Genomic DNA, 19168 nt, shown 5'->3' with positions numbered 1-19168 from the left:
ATAGATCCGAACAACAATATCCCTCAGTGCTGAGGCATCTTCTGCTGTTTTGATTGAGCAAAGTAGGAAGGTATACCGCTCCAAGATGGCCGCCGTATTTCCTGCGCCGGAGCGGCCAATGCGGGGTCTACTCTATGGTTTCTTCACTTTCCCCCGGAAGCAGCAGCTGGCAAAAATGGCGTCGTGAGGTAATTGGTCGTTAACAGTGACACCACCCACAAGCTGAAGGCCCTGCTCACTGTTTTCTTTTTTCTTTTTTTCTATCTACTCCAAACTTCCTGAGCCTCCTGGGGTCTCCTCAGTGTAGATGCTTACATTGAGTTTCCTCAGATGTGACCTACTTTTGATTAAAAAATGACCGCCACAGGAGAGGCTGAAGATGAGGGACAATTTTTACGAACGGTGAGTCACAAACCATGTCAAACTTAGTAGATGCTAACTGTTAATACTAAATAAAGTCAAATTATTTGTAAAGACCTTCTAATAGAAAAAAAAAAGCTAGTATGTTTTTTGATATATTTGCCTCAGGGCAACACATAAAATGTATTTAAAAGCAAGATATAGTATTTTTTATTTTATTTCTAAGGATATCAGTTGAAAATCTTCATTTTCTTTTTGTATTAAATTGGCAATGTTTTTTACATCACATGTAAAAAAAAAAAATCCCAAATTCATTTAAATACCTACTGCCTTAGACTTCCTGTTGGCTCTCTAACCTTTTTTTTTTTTTTTTTTGCAGTTACTGTGAGTAAAAACGAAACAAAATTCAAGCTGTTTTTGTTCTCATTCTCACTACGGGATGTTATTCTTCTTGGTTGTCCTCAGATTTTAATCTTTACCTTCTGATAGTAGCATGTTACAGTGGGGGTAAGATAAAACCACATGCAGATAACTTTGAGTAATTGTGTTTAATTGATCCATAGTTTTGCTGCTATACAAGGTGTCTTTTATTCTTGACAAATCTCGTGTTTAGTTGGTAGATGGCAATAGAAATCTATGCTAACACCCCAATTTATGAAATACATTGTTTGATCAGGTTACGTTTGTGAAACAGGAATTTTGCTGTTCATAAGAAATATATTTAGTTTTTTTTCCTGCCTCATCTATATATATTTTCATCAGAATGTAATTTCTTTAAATACAAGGTGCCTTTACAGTAACCTTTCCTAAGATATGCAAACCGAACTGTGTAATTTCTTTCCTGTGCCAAAATTTGGAAAAAAAAAAAAAACAAAACGTACACTTTCAAAAACCTTTTCCATTCGCTATTCCATTGCTCCATTGTGAATTTTGACATGCTGGATGTACAGCTGAGCTGAATCCTCAAGCCCATCAGAATGCCCCTTGCAACCTCAGCTCTGGACAGTGTGTTCGACTGATTGCATGTTCCTGCTGATATGAGGAGTGGAAAGACGGTCAAATCGAGGGTCAGACAGAGCAGTACCTTCCAGATATGGCAGTGTGGACCGTGAGCACAGAGAGGTGTTGGCATTCCTGGTCATCTGTGATCCTTTTCTTGCACTTCTTTAAATAGATGGAGATGTCTAAATGGGTTGACGTGGTGCATGTGGCTTTTGAATGGAGATAAGATAGAAGGGGTGTGGTCCAGATCTACAGTTTCAATAGAAGTAAAATGCATCACCCGTATCGGTGCTCTTTTCTGAAATATTTTCTTTCAGAATGTAAATCTGTTTTGCACACAATATCTTGTTGTTGTCATCTCTCTGTGTGTTTCTTTCCCTTCCTTAGGGAGACGAGGTGGTTTTGCAGAGCACCTTTACCTCCCATAATGAACATTTGAAGCTCTGTCTTGCTGCTGAAGGATTTGGCAGCAGGCTTTGCAGGCTTGAGCCCACTTCAAACTGCAAGGTACAAAGCTCCACCTTGGTGATTTCACTGTTCCTCCTCACCGCCGAGGTGCTGATCTTTGTGCCACCAGTGGCAGCGATGACTCAGATAGTGTCTTTTTTTTTTTATTATTTATTGAGCTGTTGAATTTTCTATGAAATATAAATGTCATTTATTTGAAACATTATTTTGCTTTACAACTGATTGTTTCTTATACTTTCATTTTTGCTAATTAATTAGGTCTAGTAGCTTTAAAAAAATAGCAACAAAAGAAGCACAGTATATAATAATTTTGATCAAAACATTTTAATTAGCTAAAATGGCCAAAATTAATTCAATTAGAATCTGTATATTTAGAATATTTAGTGCTGTTCAATTGCATAACATCTAATGAAAATGCTTTCAAAATGTGTGTAACATGGCAAGATATGGAAAGGTTTTTCTATGTGATAATTTGCAGGTAAACCAAGCATATAGATTGATCAATCCTTTGGTTTGTATATGTCAATTTGTATTTGATTTGTTGTTACCAATTATATCATTGGTCTGGAGAGGAAACAGGCTCACATGAAAGTAGTTTAGCAAGTTTTTGTGCTCTTTTATTTCCTGCCAGAATGTTCCTCCAGACTTGTCTGTGTGTGGCTTCATCCTGGCTCAGTGTCTCTCTGTTCGAGCCCTGCAGGAGATGCTGGCCCACAGCGAACAACTGGCAGCAGAGGTGAGAATCTGTTCTCTTCCTTTCGCTCTCAGTGAACCTTAATGAACAAATTTGCTGGCTTATGTTATTGCTGCATAATTTTGGGGCATGATTTACCTTAGTTTAAGATTATCCGGCGAATGTTTATTATAAAATAGAGTTAAGCCAATGTTTTGCTTAGAAATAATTTGTCACATTTCTAATTGTTTTGGACTGTTTAGTTATTGTTTCTTGTCATTTTGGGAAAGTTTTGACATGTAGAGTTTCTTCTTGTATCTTCTTCTGAAGCTGTGAAGATAAGTATGTAACTTCCTTGTTGTATTGTCTTTCCCATCTTGAAGAAAAATGGGAAAGATCTTGAAGATCTGTCAGTGGAAACCGACTTTTGTGTCATAGCATATTTACTCACTGCCAAAACAGGAAGTCACAGATTGCTTGTTAAAATATGTAAGACGCTTCTTAAGAGTTCCCACCTCCCCCATGTCACCCACTCAGCTCCTTCAGACTAGAGGCAGCAGCAGTTAGCAAACACATGATGAAATTTCTGAGGTTATACAAACTACTTGTAGGTCTAGCGCTCCTAAGAATGTTTGCAAACAGCATAATATAGCAAGGCAAGCTTTCCCCCAGAAAACTTGCAAAGCCCACTGGTTGGGTGCTACCATTCATTTTATGTATATATATATTTATTTATGATTTTTCAAGGTTAAACAGCCAAGATAGAAGAAGAAACAATAAGAAAAAAACAACAAAAAGTAAACAAAAGCAAAAAAAAAAAAAAAAATCAACAAGACAGAACGTCAAAACACTGTAAATGCGCTAATCAAGTCCAGTTGGTGGATCCATCTTGGACATATTTTTTTCATCAGGTTTTACTTGTCTTATTCTCATCCACTAGTACAGCTAGTGCAGCTGTGAACAAGAAGCATAAAGAAAAAACAAAAAGTAAACATTTTTTAACATTTTCTCAGTTAAAAAATGTTTAAAATCGACAGGAAATTTGAAAATATCACTTAATAATTATGTGTTATTGAAATATTGGAAGATTAATGCCTGAACACTAACTATAAAGTCTTAAAAAATGCAAACATTTTAAAAATATTTAAGTAAATAAGAAGTGCTTAGCCTGGTCAGGGCACAAGTCAAGCCTGGTGGCCCGCCAGGCTTATAAAACACTGAAAGGCATAGTAGGAAAGAAAAAAAAAAGAAATGTTTGATATGTACATAATTTTTCTAACAATTGAAGATGACATAGTTACTTGATTGTGTTATACAATGGAAAATGCATACTCCCATCCTCACATCCCTCCATTAGTTCTTTTTACACATCCAGGTGTCTAGATTTCTTGCAAAAGCATCTCAAACTTCTCATTCTTTTTAAGACATGGCAGCTTCAATTCCCAATAGACAAAATATGGAAAACAAAAAGAGCCAAAGCTTCAAAATTGTCGGCAGAGGCTGATTTTATAGTGACACTGTACATGGTTTTATTTTAGGGGAGTAAAGTTAAAATAACGAGCACAGCATGTTTTGAAAGACATTGTAGGCTAATTTTTTTTTTTAATGTATATATTTTCTCTAGTTCTCAGTGTTTTGAAATTAAACAAATATATATGTTTTTAATGATTTTAAGCTGACTGATGGTGATTTACAGGCAAAAGCTGGAGTTGCTCATCGCACTCTGCTGTACGGCCAGGCAGTGATGTTCACACACTCCTTCAGCGGCATGGTGAGTTCAAGATGATTCTGTCACAACCCAGATATTTACATACTGTAGAAAGAGACACCACCATTCTGACTTTAGACTGAAGTTTTCTTACTTTAGGTCAGTAAGGATTGCAAAGTTTTATCTTTTTTCAAAAATACCTCACACTTTAAAATGTTCTTTTTATACGTCTTAAAAATACTGATTTATTCATTTTCATTTCCCTTCCAGTATCTTAGTTGCTTGTCTTCGTCTCAGACTTCACCTGACAAGTTGGCGTTTGACGTGGGTCTGCAAGAGGATAAAGCAGGTATAATTTAGATTTTACCTGTCCTCATAATGTTTTTATTTAATGTATCGTAGTCCTTTTTGTGGCTCTTCGCTTCGAGTTTTAGCCTGCAACCTTCCTCTCATCTAAATTCTGCCCCTGGCTCAGGAGAGGCATGTTGGTGGACTGTCCATCCGGCTTCCAGGCAGAGGTCAGAGGGCGAGAAGGTGCGTGTCGGAGATGACCTCATACTGGTCAGTGTCTCCTCTGAGAGATATCTGGTGAGTAAAGGAAGGAAAAAAGTGCTTTTTATCTTTCTTAAAGTAGACCGAAGTCATACTGATGAAAATGGAAAAAAAAAATGTTGGTTATAGAAGTGTAACCCAGTTAAGGAAATAATACAATTAAAAATTTAGTGTTTTGTCAATTCTTTTTTCCTTGTGCTTTTTTCCCCCCTCACTCATCATCTTTCACTATCAGAAACTATAATCTACTAAATTTCCATTGATTTCAATCAGAAGATGATGAGGTGTTTTGCATAATTGCTTATGATAACAGTTATTGTGGCAGAAAAATCAGAAGTTGTTTACTTCTGATGAGCCCATTTCTCATATTTTCTTTTTTTCCCCCCCAGCATCTGTCCTTTGCCCCTGTATCTGACAACAAAAGCCTGAGCGACAGTCTGATTGTCAGTGCCTCCTTCCAGCAGACTCTTTGGAGTGTTGCTCCCATCTGCTCTGGAGGTGCCATTGCTCAAGGCAAGTTTTCTTTTCTATTTGTTCTCTAAGCATGTTGATAAACAAAACATTTATTCTTTTTTTTTGTGGAAAAAAAAAAAAAAATTAGCTGAGTCTGGTGTGTTCAAGGAATGCAGTTGTTTTTTTGAACGAGCTCAAGTGCTTTGCCTTTTTGCAAGGCGAGTCTCTGTGCAGCATTCATACGCATAGAAAATAAAAAAAACTACAATAGCAAGTGAAGAAATAATTATTAAAAATTGAATTAACCTGTAAACTCTACATAAAATACATGTTAGTGTACTCAGTAAAAACTGCAACGTTCTTCAGACAGAATGAAAATGGATAATTCTTCTTCTATTGGAAAACATTATTTTCTTCACTGCAATTAAACCAGCCAACATACTCAGAATATCTTAAGTTTCTAGGGCATTTGCTCCAGAGCTGAGGAGCAGAGAGACTAAATGTCTCCCCTTGTTTATACCAGGTTTTGTAAACACTGAGGGAATGCTTCTCTTATGACCTAATGGTTTAGATGCTGCAATTGTGTTCAGGCTGATGATAATTTAGTGTTTTATAGACCGTTAACAGGATTTTTAAATCTCTCCCTGTTACTCACAGTGAAGCAATTTAATGACTGGTGTAACATGATTCATTTCCTGGGTATTGGTCAGACGTCTGGCATCCAGATTTTGAATGAGTTGCAGCTGCCTGATTGATTTTTGTTGTTGTTTTTTTTTACCCCGACAATAAAGACAGCATTACAGCAATGTGATCTTTTTGAAATAAAAACCGCGTGTCAATTTTACGTGATCTGGAATGATTTATTCTGTCGATCTATTTTACCATAGGAGTTGGCTAATTTAGGAATGCAGCGTTTATTAAATCTTAGTTAGAGCTGCACCATATTAGGGAAATCTGTTAATGGTATAATCTTGTTTAACGTTGTGATAACAGAATTTTCAGCTTGCCCATTTTCCTGTTTTGTGTTGGCTTGAGTGAGTCTAACTGGTCAAATAAACAATTTATATGCAAATCATTAATGCATAATCATTTGAAATAATGACCTACCAAATACTGCATCTAAGCTGTCCTTTCTCATTGCAGTGTTGCATACATTGACGTTGAGATGAGAATTGTGGTTTGATATTTTTGCCAGCTCTACTTTGAGTCCATAACTGTCCACAGGTTCCTTGCATGCTGATCTCCTGAGCAAAACTCTAAATCCTAAATTTAATATAAACATAGAAGGATTTCTAACAAAAATGTGGCTGTTGTGATTAAGCCAGTTTTTTTTTTTTTTTTTTTTTTTTTTTTGCATTGTTGATCTGAAATCTCTCATATGATCATAATCATTGTGTACAAACACTGCGACTGCTAAATTTGCCTTTAGGGGTTTTCTTCTATAAATGTATAACTCCACTTTGAAAATCAAGAGAGAAGTCATAAATATGATTCTCATGTGGACTCTTTAGATAAGCTACAAAAGGACTAAATTAAGAATATTAGATTGGATAAATCCCTCTGAAGTTTCCAGGAGCTTCATTATGTGATTGTATATTTTTTAATACTAAAAACATTGTAATTGATTTGGGAAGAGGCAGAGGAGCTAGATTTTCTTGTTTGTTTGTTTTATAAACACTGACTACTCATGCTATAGTTTTAGGACATGTCTGCTTTAATAAAAAGGCAAAAACATATATTTTTTTTCCTAAAAGTTACTTTAAAAAAAATAAATAACCCTCCCCCCCTGCAAAATCCTTCAATTTTAACTTTTTTTTTTATCTCACTTGCTCAAGAATTAGCATCATATTTTTTCTCAATAAAATAAAATAAAAATATGATGACTTTCTCCAACTTGCTAAGCACAAATAAACTTTCCAGACGTGTGTCATCTGTCTTATTTCTACCATGGGATGTTCTTATGAACTCAAAGTCTAAACTGAAAATGATGAAAGAATGGCTTGTGTTCAGTCAGAACTGTATTTACAATTTCTTTTGGCATAGACAGCAATTCCCAATAACCTGATGATGTAAAATATTGTTTTTCTTTTTTTCCAGGCTATCTAAAGGGGGGAGAAACGTTGCGTCTGCTCCACAGCCATAGTGATGCTTGTCTGACTATTCCTTGTTCAGAGCAGGGAGAGGAGCTTCAGAGGTCCTTTAAAACACACTTCTTCTCATAATAGCTTGAGAATAAATAAATATGAAAAACATTGCTCGCCTCTCTGACTGCAGCTGCTTTTCTAATCTAGAGTGATGCATTATGAGATTGGATCCGTGTCTGGTCATGGACGGTCCCTCTGGAGGCTGGAAATTCTGCATGTCGCGTAAGTGAATTGAAGATTTTAGAATAATTCTGTCACTCTTGAAATATACATTTTGCTTCTTTTGGATATGCCATGAGGAAATTGTTATATTTCTGTATTAATATTTCCTAGGTGGAGTGGGAGGCACACATGTTGGGGCGAGCCTTTTCGCCTGTGCCATGTAACAACGGGGAGGTACCTGTGTCTGACGGAGGAAAACGGATTGCACCTAGTCGATCGGGACAAGGCCGACATCAACACGACCTCCTTCTGCTTCCGATCATCAAAGGTCAATTAAATAATTAGAAACACATGAGATGTTTTTAAGACTTTTTTTAATTAGATGCAAACTGTCTCCCGAAATGGTGCAGTGCAGTTTATGATTACAAATTATATTGAAGAAGAAAAGTTTACATGTTATGAATTTTTTTTTTTTTTTTTTATTCAAATATTTTCTGGCAGGAGAAACTCGATGCTGGCAAAAACACAAATAGTGATTGCATGGGAATCCCAGAAATCAAATATGGAGACTCGATGTGTTACCTTCAGCATCTGTACTCAGGACTGTGGCTAACCTATCAAGCTACAGATGCCAAATGCCGCCTGGGTGGAAATGTGCGCAAGGTACAACTTTATGTTTCTTAATTTCCTGTCCTTTTACTTTTGGTGAAGACGGTGCTTTTTAACTACAGCATTTTAAAGGATTTTGTTTTTTTTTTTTTTTTTTTTGTCAGGCCATTTTGCACAGCGAGGGTCACATGGACGATGGACTGACGTTATCTCGCTCTCAGAGAGAAGAATCTCACACCGCCGGACTCATCCGAAACACTGTCTCTTTGTTTACTCGCTTTATAAGGTTCTTGATTCACGGTCATTCTGTAGTTTGAGAACAGAGGAGAGACAGACCTGTGCTGAAAGAGTCAGAGTTTACGTTGTGGTTTACAGTTTCAGTTCTGAAAGTGTTTGGATAGACACGCACTGAGAAAATTGGCAAATTAGCTTTTCATATAGGCCTCAGATTTGTTTGTTTGATGATCTGAAACATTTAAATGTGTGACAACACGGCAAAAAAATTGCCTCTCCTTTAGGAAACTCGACTGTTTTAGTCATGAAGGAAGCCTCTCCTCACTCTGTCTGCCAATGAAGACGGTAACCTGCAGCCTCCAGGATCTCATCAAGTACTTCCAGTCTCCACTTGATGGGCAAAGCCATGAAGATAAACAGAAAAAGATGGCTGCCCTTAGGAAACGCCAGAATATGTTTAAAGAAGAGGTAGAAATAGAATGTAGATATAGTTTTTTCTGTTTTATTTTTTTTTCTCAGAGTAACCAAACACACTATCTTTGTTCTTCTTAGGGTGTAATAGATCTGGTCTTAGATTGCATTGATCATCTGCACCACTACAGCAGTGATTCTTCTATAACCGATCCTGCTCAGTGGGAGGCCGTCGTCCATTTGTTCTATGAGTTACTTGGTAAGAATTTTAAAAGGAAACTGGTTAACTAATGTTAACTTTTTAAAGTCAGCCACCTGGCTCTCATTTCTTTCGCTTTCTGTGTACTTATGTGTGAATAATTCATTCAGGTTGCCTGATTGTCTTTTTCTTTTTTAGCTGCTTTGATCCGTGGGAACCGTGTAAACTGTGCTCATTTCTCAAGCTCCGTGGACTGGCTCATAGGCAGACTGGACCATCTAGAAGCATCTTCTGGTTGGCTTGATTCTGACCTTCTTTTTTTTTTCTACCCAGTTGCTACACTTGTATTTTATGCATTTTTTTCTTAAAAATATAGTCGTTAAAACAGCATTTCTGTTATATTGTAATGTTTCTTAACATTCCCAGGAGTCTTGGAGGTTCTGCACTGTGTTCTTGTAGAGAGTCCTGAGGCAATTAATGTCATAAAAGATGGACACATTCAATCTATTATCTCTTTTCTGGAAAAGCATGGACACGACAACAAGGTAGAAACGTTTTTTTTTAATTGCTTTGGATTTAAATCTTGAGCAACCATGAATGTTTTCTAATAGTCTTTGAAAAATGAAGTGCTATAAATGAAATACTTTAAGACATTTTAAAAATAACACTTTCAGTCAGTCAGACTTAAAGAAACGGGATTCCATACTTTTCTGTTTCTTGAAATGTGGCTTAAAATAGAGGACTATTTCTCTAAGTGTCTGGCTACTGGAATGGAAAATGGCTACTAGTGGAGAAAGGGGACAGTGGTTAAAAAACCCCAAACATATTGTTATAGATCTGCAACAAAGAGTGGTCATTCCACAGTGTGGAAGTGATGCCTGAAAATAATCATTTTCTGTTCTTTTACCACACAGAGAACAGAAAAAACTTTAGAGGAGTTTAAAGAACTCCTCTAAAACTTTCAACTTGAAGGGTGATGAAGGCTAAAATTTAGCTTTTTGTAAGCCGTCATATCAGGGTGGGTTTGGTGTAAAAGTAAAGGACACGTAAAAAGCATCTCATGCGTCTGTTAAGTACAGCATGCTGTCATGTGTGGTAGTAATGGTGTACTGTTGCCTTGTCTCTCTTGCGAAAGCCACGAGAACTCGGAGATTTGAAATAAAGCTGACCTCTACCTAAAAACTGAAAATAGATAATCATTGGATCTTTTAGCAGGATAACAATAAAAAACAAACCCTAACCCTCTACCCAGTAATTGTTAAAGAGAAACAAAATCAACCCTCTTCCAGGGCAATCTCAGTCCTCAAACCTAAATCCCAAAGAGAAGCTGTGATGTAAGAGAGGAGTCGGGATGATCTACAGAGAATGAGTAAAGAGGAAAAAGCAGAGAGCCTCCTCTCTGTGCGGTCCAACTCTGTAAATTGCTATTGGAAAGCTGCTCTTTTAGGGGGAAAAAAATGTTTTGCAAAAGCACGGCCAACAAACCTTTTGACATTAGTAAAGCAATTCTCTATTAATGTAAAATAATTTTTTTATGCCTTAAGTAAATATTCTGAAATTAAAGCTTTCTAAAATGTTTCTATGGCATAGTCCTGCTAGCCTAAAATATGTATTTTTTTTTAAATTCATTTTGAGACATATAAGTCTTTAACAGGCCAATAACTGTAGAGAGCACTATGTGTATTGACAGGTAAACAATGAGGCATACAATGAAAAGAACGGTTGGTTTTTATTTGTTGAATGCATTTCTAAAAGTTTACCAAATGACATAAGAGAAAGTAGAGAAATTGGTGATCTTTAGCCTGAATCACTTGAACTCATTGAGGTGTTGTTGCTGACTGGTTGTGTTGCAGGTGCTGGAGGTTCTGTGCTCGCTGTGTGTGTGCCATGGTGTGGCGGTGCGCTCCAATCAGAACCTCATCTGCGACAGCTTGCTGCCAGACAGAGATTTGCTACTTCAGACGCGACTGACTAATCAGGTCACCAGGTACTCCATAAGGTTTTCCTTCAAATGAGACTTGATTTATTAATTTATTTAAGAGTGTTATTTGTCTCCGAGTCCTCCTTCTGTCAACGTGTCCTTCTTCATTTACTCTGAGTTTCACTGCATGCAGACGTGTTTGGAGTTTTGTCAGTTTGTGTCATTTACAACTCATAAAAGTCACAAAACAAAGGCGGCTTGCTGTAATTTGTCAGATAAAAATAGGGTTTAAGAAACATGCTAATAATACTTTGTAGTCTTCAATCGTTCCTGGTTTTTCTCTCTGTGAAATGTTAATTTATTGTCTTTTGTACCTCTTGGCCTTTGTTGAAAATGTCTTTTCATTTCAGTTAATTGTTTATTTTTTGGGGGTTTATTTTCCACTCCTTTTTTCTGACCAGATCACACTCAGGCATTTATTAAAATATTACTTTAGTTTTAGTTTTGGCTCCAACTCATTACAAAAACCAGGTCCAGTAACATCCTGTTTTGAAAGCATACTATTATTTTGTTGTTATTGTAGTATGTATTAATCCAAGTTCATTGAATAATTGCATTCAACAATTGTGACTGTGGTGATTTTTGCTTTATAATCAAATAGCTCCATATCGTTGGTGTTACAGGTGTAAATCCTAACCTTTCCGGTGGGACATTGGTGTAGATACTTGTTGCCTGAGGTGATATGAGCCATCTCAGTTAATCTGTGAACACACTTTAATCAGTTTCATCATCTTTCATGTTCTTCTTCTTCTTCCTTTGAATTTTTGCCCCACTGTGCCAATCTGATCTTAAAAGGCAGTTTCCCTTTTGCCTGTTTTCCTTTGGGGTTTTATGATGTTTTAGCTTTTCAATCTGCACTTTCTTGAAAACTAGCAGAATTGCTTCTTTTTTATGTTTTTTTTTCTCTCCGAGTGTACATCTATCTCTGTTTAATCATGCATGCACCGCAGAAGTCCCTTCCCCTGCCTTTCTTCTCCTGCTATCGTAGTTTATCATCCTCCTTGCCCTCCACATTTTCACTCAAGTATAAGAACCTCTTTCTTTTTTATCATGTTTTGACTCATACAATTTTTCCAAGTCAAAGTTAATATTCCGCTTGATTAATGGAGTGTGAAGAGAAACCTTTTAACTGGTTAAAATAGTCTACATTTCTTAAGCAATCAAGTGAGAGCACACAGCCATTTCATGCTAATGAATGAATCCATATTTGCTTACAGGGCACATAAAGTTGACAGGAGTGAAATTTTTCTTTGTAGTATAATTGAATTTTCAATACTTGCTATTTTTAAGTTAGGAGTGTATTGGAGAGCATCAGTATCTCTGTGTGACTGGCAAAAACACGACAACTTTGTATGAAAGATGGATTTGTGTTTGTGCTGATAATTCTGTGAAGAAGATAACATTGTTGACTTTAAAAAAACGTCAACAGAGAAGAAAAAAAATACGTTTTCTAAAATTCTAATTTTTTTCTCTGGGACTCTCAGTCAAATTAACTTAAACTGCTCAACCCTCTGCTTATGTGTTATCTTTTTTTTTTTTTACTAAATTCTCATAATTTTTTAGTTAAAAAGATGCTCTGTTTTCCAAAATGGATGTGCCAGTTTATCCCAGTTTGCAGAGCAGAAGTAACGTCTCAGAAAATGATTTTAGGACATTTATTTAGACGGGTGGAAAAAATGGAACAAACGGGAACCAGAGTGTAGCAGCCTGCAGAACATGTATCTACACAGTAGCAGACAGTAGCTTCACATAAGTGTTTTTTTTTTATTAGAAAAAAAAAACACACAACAAAAAACAAAATTACATTTACTTGAGTTGTTTTAGATGGCATAAAATATCTACGCTTTGTGTGAGAAACCTACCACTTAGAAAAAGACACATTAAAAAAAACCTCTTGAAAAATTATTTAGATATCTGATAGTATCACTCACTGATGTAACAAAGTGTCAGCATACACTCATTGGGATTTTTTCCACAGATGCGATTTAATTTATTCAAGAATGGACATTCATTGATGAAATTTGAGGCTGAACAATTTTTTTGATACGGTGCTACTTATTTCATGCAGTTGACTTATTCTTAAAGAGCAAGTACCGCCTTGATAGGGACTTTGGTTTGATACAGTGATCAGAAATGCGTTTCCCAAATGCTCTGTGTCACTATTAGTTTCCCCTATTCTTTCAACATGCTTTCACTGAACAAGGTCTAACTATTGAATACTGCCACATTTGGACAAATGCCTCTATACTGCTAAATTTTGAAATTATACTGTTCCCTAATCTTTTGTTTTCTTTGCCCTTTCTTTCTTTCTTCAACACCCCCACTGCAGCATGAGAGCAAACATCTTCCTGGCCATGGGAGAGGCCTCGGCTCAGCATCGGAGGTGGTACTACGAGTTGGTCGTTGATCATGCTGACCCGTTTCTCACAGCTGAACCGACACACCTGCGTGTTGGCTGGGCCTTCACCAAAGGCTACCTGCCCAGGCCCACAGGAGGAGAGCGATGGGGGGGCAATGGAGTTGGAGACGACCTCTATTCGTTTGGCTTCGATGGGCTACACCTGTGGTCAGGTGAGTCAGACAAAGTCCTTATGATGTGCTTTTTGGGGAACGGCATAACTTCGGTGTGGTTTTGTAATCCCAGTTCATTGTCGTTAGTATCACTTTCAGAATATATATTCATATCAATTTATTATGTTCACATCAGAGTAGATTTGTACATCTATTGAAAGAAGCTTTGCATGATCAATAAAGATTAAAAAGTGAAACCTGTGTAGAGCTTCATTACACAAGGAGGGATATTTTCTTGTTTGTTCACTAAACAGAGTTGTGACATAAAATTTCTCTGATAAAAATCAGTTTTTATTCAACCTATGCAATGCTCAAATTTTCATATTTTTTTTTTTCTTTTAGTTGGAAACTAATATCACCTAAATAAAAAGGTGAAACACAACACTGTGCAATAATATGAATTTTAAAAAGCGAATGCATCACTGTGAGAAATCAGAAGTGTTTGGAGTAAATTTGGATTCTTGGTGGAAGTGCAAAGTTTATTAAGAAATGACATCAGTCTATGGAGCACATGATCATTGAAAATTCCTATGAAGGAAAATGGCACATTAAATACAAAACATTTTTAATATACATATTTGCATTAGCCTTTCTTGTCTTTTTAGTCAGTGTGAGAGCATCTTACTACAGATTAAATTTTTCGTCCAGTAATCACTTTCCAGTGACCTGATCCTGCCTGACCTGAATTTCAGGTTGTGTGGGCCGTAAAGTCAGTTCCCCCTTCTCGCATCTGCTGAAAGATAATGATGTGGTTAGCTGCTGTCTCGACCTCACGGTTCCATGCATCTCCTTCCGGGTCAACGGTCTGCCAGTGCAGGGCATGCTGGAGAACTTCAATGCTAATGGACTTCTGTATCCTGTGGTCAGCTTCTCAGCTGGAGTCAGGTCAGCAGTGGTAAAATCCTTAAACTGATCTCTCTCTCTTTCAATCTCTCTCTCTCTCTCATTAATGTTCTGGGTTTTTTAAATGTATTTTATATTAATGACAAGTAAATATACTGTAATAATACTTATCGAAAACCATTACTGGCTTTTTTTTTGTCCTTTTCCTGAACATCAGGGTTCGTTTTCTGTTTGGCGGGGGACATGGAGAGTTTCGCTTCCTGCCCCCACCAGGCTATGCTTCATGCTCTGAGGCTTTGCTCCCCAAAGTCAAACTGAGGGTGGAGCCGTGTCAGAAATACATCTCGGACTGTGAAGAGGGAAAAAAAGAGCTCATTGGCCCCTCGGTGCCAGTCACTCCACTTACCTTCATCCCCACTCCAGTAGACATCAGCAAGGTAACATATGCACACACAAGCATATTTTTCATCTAAAGAAAGCCAAATTTAGTAAAAATGTCATATTCCCACCCAGTTTGAAGTTACTATGCGGTTCACTGGGCACTGTACTCTGACTTGGGCACACTTCTCCACAAATCATGCGGGTTATGTCTGTAGGATGGTATAAGTTCCAGTCAAGCTTGTAAGTGTGGATTTTGAAGCAAGTGCCTCTTAATCTGTTTTTATGTTAAACTGGAAATTCACTGTGGAGTGACTTCAGTCTCCCAGCATCTGCTAGCTTGATAAGCTGTAGATCAGGGGTGTCAAACTCCAGTCCTCACGGGTCGCTGTCCTGCAGTTTTTAGATGTGCCACAGGTACAAAACACTGGAATGAAATGGCTTAATTACCTCCTTCTTGTGTAGATAAGTTCTCCAGAGCCTTGCCAATGACCTAATTAATCTATTCAGGTGTGGTGCAGCAGAGGCACATTTAAAAGTTGCAGGGCAGTGGCCCTGCAGGACGGGAGTTTGACACCCGTGCTCTGGCCTGAATGAAGTTGCAGTAGTGCATTAACAGAGGTTGACCTGCTTAGGTTGTGTTACCTCCACAACTTGAAGACATCCGAGAAAAAATGGCAGAACATTTTCATGAACTCTGGGTAAAGGACAGAATTGACCTCGGATGGACAAATGGACCAGTAAGAAAAGTTTTTTTTTTTTTTTTTTTAAATTGAACTAACTCCTGTGCTTCAGTTCTGCTTTTGGTATGAAATGGCAAGCGTTTTTTGTCAAACAGGTGAAAGACGAAGGTAAACAACACGACCCTTGTCTCGTGGAGTTCTCCAAGCTTCCAGAGCAAGAGAGAAACCAGAACCTTCACATGGCTGAGGACATACTTAAGTGAGCTCCAACACTTCAAAACATAAAATTAAAAACTAATTCAGATCAAAACTTTGTTGAACTTCAAGACAGTTTAAATCTTAAGAACTGCCTTCTCTGTTACTTCCATTGGAGGACGGTGCTTGCCCTTGGTTTCCACATTGGTTTGGCAGATGACCACGCTGAAGAACGCGTCAAATACACGAGACTACACACAAAGTAATCAATTTAATTTTGTATTCAAGAATGCAATATCCTGCTGTCATAACAATCAAGTTAGATTTTTGATGGAGTTAAACGCTTGATGCTAAATGTTCAGATTAGATTTTTCCTCCGTCATCCGTTTCAGGTATGAGTTGCCCTGCGGCTACAGGCCTGCACCAATAGATTTAAGACAAATTACTCTGAGTTCAGCTGACAAGGATGTGGTTACCCTCTTGGCCGAAAACCATCATAATATCTGGGCCAGAGAGCGCATCAAACAGGGATGGACCTATGGACCTGAGCAGGTGCTATTTGTTTGTGATCTTTTTGTAGTGGTTGTATACAGGTGCAACTCAGCAAATTAGGATGCCATTAAAGTTGATTTATTTCACTAATTCTATGCAAATGGTCAAACTCAAAGCAAATGCAATCATTACGACAAGAGTGAAATCGTTGGGTATTTATTTCAGCTAATTTCAATGATAAACACTTACAGCTAATGAAAACCAGAATTTATTTTCTTAATAAATTACATTACATAACACCAATGAAAAGGATATTGACAGAGAAATGTCACGAGCATGGGTAGAGGAAGGGATTTTCTACTCTGACACACTCATTCATTCATGTTAAATGATTCACCTGGCTAACAATGTAATGCTTTTGAACCAATTAGATGATTTATATAACACCCAAAGGTGCTGAATACTTTGGACACAATTCAGGTGCTTCAAACCACACACGAGTTTGGAGTCACATTTGACAGAGGATATTCTATTGGTTTAGATTTGTCGATCAAGCACTGATATTAAATCAGGTATTGATCATTTTCCCAGTTTGTTCAGGTACCAAGACCTGCTGAAAAATGAAATTATCTTTTATAAAACTTGTAGCTTATGATGGAGAGGGTACCAACATCAGGAGACAATGAGGCTCTTCAAATCATTCGCCGACTGTAGAAATGTCACACTGAACCTCATTGAACTTGGATTCGGTGCCGCTCTTGTCATCCTCCACACCTCAAAATGTTGTCACTTTGACCGGCGGAGGCTTGGTGTTTAAAAGGAGGCATGACAACAAACAGAAGCTGAGGTGGATTTACTGAAGAACTGCCGGTCAGATTTGCACCAAATGCCGTTACACAGTGACAGAAAGCAGCTGGCTTTTATACCCTGAGCAGTTTCATACCAAGAAAAGGGTTAACAAGAAAATATTTTAAAAAGCAACAATAAATAAACAGTATTTATACAAACCTATCTTCAAAACAATAAATGGTACCAATAAATATCTACAGGCATACATATCCTAACAACTAACCTAAAGTCAATCAAACTCCTCGGACCATTACTTATTTAATACTTTTTCTGAGAGACAATTCTGCGTTTTCATCAGTTTTAACCATTGAAGTGAATCGACACAAACTCTTGGAACACATGATCCTATGTCTTGATATTAGTTTTTGAATTGAATTACTAAAATAAATGTATTTTCAATGATATTTCAATTTTACACCCAACTGTCCTGCAGCAACACAAGTACAATTTAAAGTTTAACATGTTTTAATTAAATTCAGAATGGCTCAATTAAAAATAATTCCACCAAGTTTGTGCAAAGAAAGTGATCCGTTTTCTCAAGGCTAACATTGTTGAAAGTTTTTCAGGCATATTTTGTTTCTTGTTTTGCTCTTTCTAATCCTGTATTTTAATTTTTTTAAGGATATAAAGGGTAAACGGAGTCCTCATCTCGTGCCTTACAGCCTTGTTGATGAAAGGATGAGGAAAGCAGGCATGGAGAGCGTGAGAGAGGCCGTCCGTCTCCTGCTGGCATTTGGCTACAGCCTGGAGTCCCTAAGCCAGGAACAGAGTATGAACCAAAACCCAAATTAAATGCATCACACTCTTACCTATTATAAACCTCATAAGCACTGTAGGTGATGTCAAGAAATGGCTAACTTATAAAACTAAATGAAAACTCCTAAGTTGCTATTTTTAAATTACGGTTCACTGCTGTGACATCTGTCCACATTGCAAAGATGAACAGTTTACACGTTTCGGGTGCAAATGAAATTTGTATTTTCCAAGATAACCGTATTTGCACTATTTCTTTGACTGACAGCTCCTTTATCAAAGCCATGCCTCTTTTCTGTGGAGAAGAGCAGAGTGTTCAGACCAGATAAATCCTACGCGGTGACCATGGGGAAGTGGTATTTTGAATTTGAAGTACTGACAGCCGGGAATATGAGAGTGGGCTGGGCCCGACCGGGCTGTGCTCCAGATAAAGAGCTCGGCTCAGATGACCAGGCCTATGTCTTTGATGGGTTTGAGGTGAGGCATTCCAATTTTACAACTTCTGATATTTCCAAAGATTCTCACTGTTGTGGAAACCAAAATCTCAGTCAGTTCTACTTTAAAAAAAAAAAAAAAAAGATACTCTAGACCAGTGGTTCCCAAACTTTTTCTCCTGGGACCCCCCAAGGTTACTTGTTAAGCTTAAGGTTCTGCATTGATATTAGCTAGTCATCTTTTAGCTAACTTTACCTGCATCCAACAATTTCACTCAACTCAGTTGGTTAGTTTGGGGGAAAAACTGTGAAAAGTTCTTTGTGTTTTGCTGGTTTGCTGCCGTGATTCTAACACAAACCTACGTAGCTCCGCCCAGCAGCAGCAGGTCTCCTTCACTGCTGCACAGGTGTAAACCCAGCGCGAGCATCGTAGCGCTCATGTTGCGTTTAAAGGCGGCTCGGAAAAACAGGTTACCATATGTTAACAACGGATTAAACAGTTTTAACTTCTGATAAAAGTGACAGAGGACACAGATATGGGAAGTGTGGAGGCCTCTACTGTATCAAATTGACAGGAATAACAGAGAGTTGGCCATTCTAAGGTAAAAAAACCCAGTGCATACAGCATTCATGTTTTGTTTTTTTTTTTTTTATCCATCCAGACGGCTTCCCGCGCCCCCCTGCAATGACACGGCGCCCCCCCCTAGGGGGCGCGCCCCACAGTTTGGGAACCTCTGCTCTAGACTGTGATGTTAGAAAGTTTTTATTTCAAGACAAAAAGTAGCCCATACCATTCAGAAAAATAAAATGAAACAAACCATCAGAAATTGTTGTTTTTTTTTTTTAATTCAAATTGAATTTAATGCAAATGGACCAGGTTTATCTTTTCTCTCAGTTTTTAAATGACTTGCATCAACAAGCAATTTACATGATCCTTGCTAAACATTTGTTTTGTTTGATTTACCGTATTCAAACATCAATAATTTGAACTGCTTACAAACCAATTTGACAGCA

The 19168-nt window shown here is 37.5% G+C and overlaps 1 protein-coding gene across 1 annotated transcript in view; it reads left to right on the top strand.

Moving 5' to 3' along the window:
* The first annotated feature begins 247 nt into the window (after positions 1 to 247).
* LOC106934571 (ryanodine receptor 2-like) overlaps positions 248 to 19168 on the top strand; it is a 75281-nt gene continuing 56360 nt past the window's right edge. The window contains exons 1-26 of the mRNA XM_015014560.1: positions 248 to 402; positions 1750 to 1869; positions 2462 to 2566; positions 4200 to 4274; positions 4482 to 4560; positions 4687 to 4799; positions 5153 to 5276; positions 7314 to 7410; positions 7508 to 7582; positions 7694 to 7850; positions 8024 to 8185; positions 8296 to 8417; positions 8650 to 8833; positions 8918 to 9035; positions 9174 to 9269; positions 9402 to 9520; positions 10829 to 10962; positions 13286 to 13527; positions 14220 to 14412; positions 14588 to 14807; positions 15384 to 15488; positions 15587 to 15690; positions 15805 to 15888; positions 16019 to 16178; positions 17589 to 17736; positions 17989 to 18197. Coding sequence (XP_014870046.1) covers positions 355 to 402; positions 1750 to 1869; positions 2462 to 2566; positions 4200 to 4274; positions 4482 to 4560; positions 4687 to 4799; positions 5153 to 5276; positions 7314 to 7410; positions 7508 to 7582; positions 7694 to 7850; positions 8024 to 8185; positions 8296 to 8417; positions 8650 to 8833; positions 8918 to 9035; positions 9174 to 9269; positions 9402 to 9520; positions 10829 to 10962; positions 13286 to 13527; positions 14220 to 14412; positions 14588 to 14807; positions 15384 to 15488; positions 15587 to 15690; positions 15805 to 15888; positions 16019 to 16178; positions 17589 to 17736; positions 17989 to 18197 — 3393 coding nt within the window. The 5' untranslated portion in view covers positions 248 to 354. The remainder of the gene's footprint in view (positions 403 to 1749; positions 1870 to 2461; positions 2567 to 4199; positions 4275 to 4481; positions 4561 to 4686; positions 4800 to 5152; positions 5277 to 7313; positions 7411 to 7507; positions 7583 to 7693; positions 7851 to 8023; positions 8186 to 8295; positions 8418 to 8649; positions 8834 to 8917; positions 9036 to 9173; positions 9270 to 9401; positions 9521 to 10828; positions 10963 to 13285; positions 13528 to 14219; positions 14413 to 14587; positions 14808 to 15383; positions 15489 to 15586; positions 15691 to 15804; positions 15889 to 16018; positions 16179 to 17588; positions 17737 to 17988; positions 18198 to 19168) is intronic.

This window comes from Poecilia latipinna, unplaced genomic scaffold (genome assembly GCF_001443285.1).
Source record: "Poecilia latipinna isolate Pla-1442-1.1 unplaced genomic scaffold, P_latipinna-1.0 Scaffold69, whole genome shotgun sequence".
Lineage (NCBI taxonomy): Eukaryota > Metazoa > Chordata > Actinopteri > Cyprinodontiformes > Poeciliidae > Poecilia > Poecilia latipinna.
This window is presented reverse-complemented; position numbering and strand designations above follow the sequence as displayed.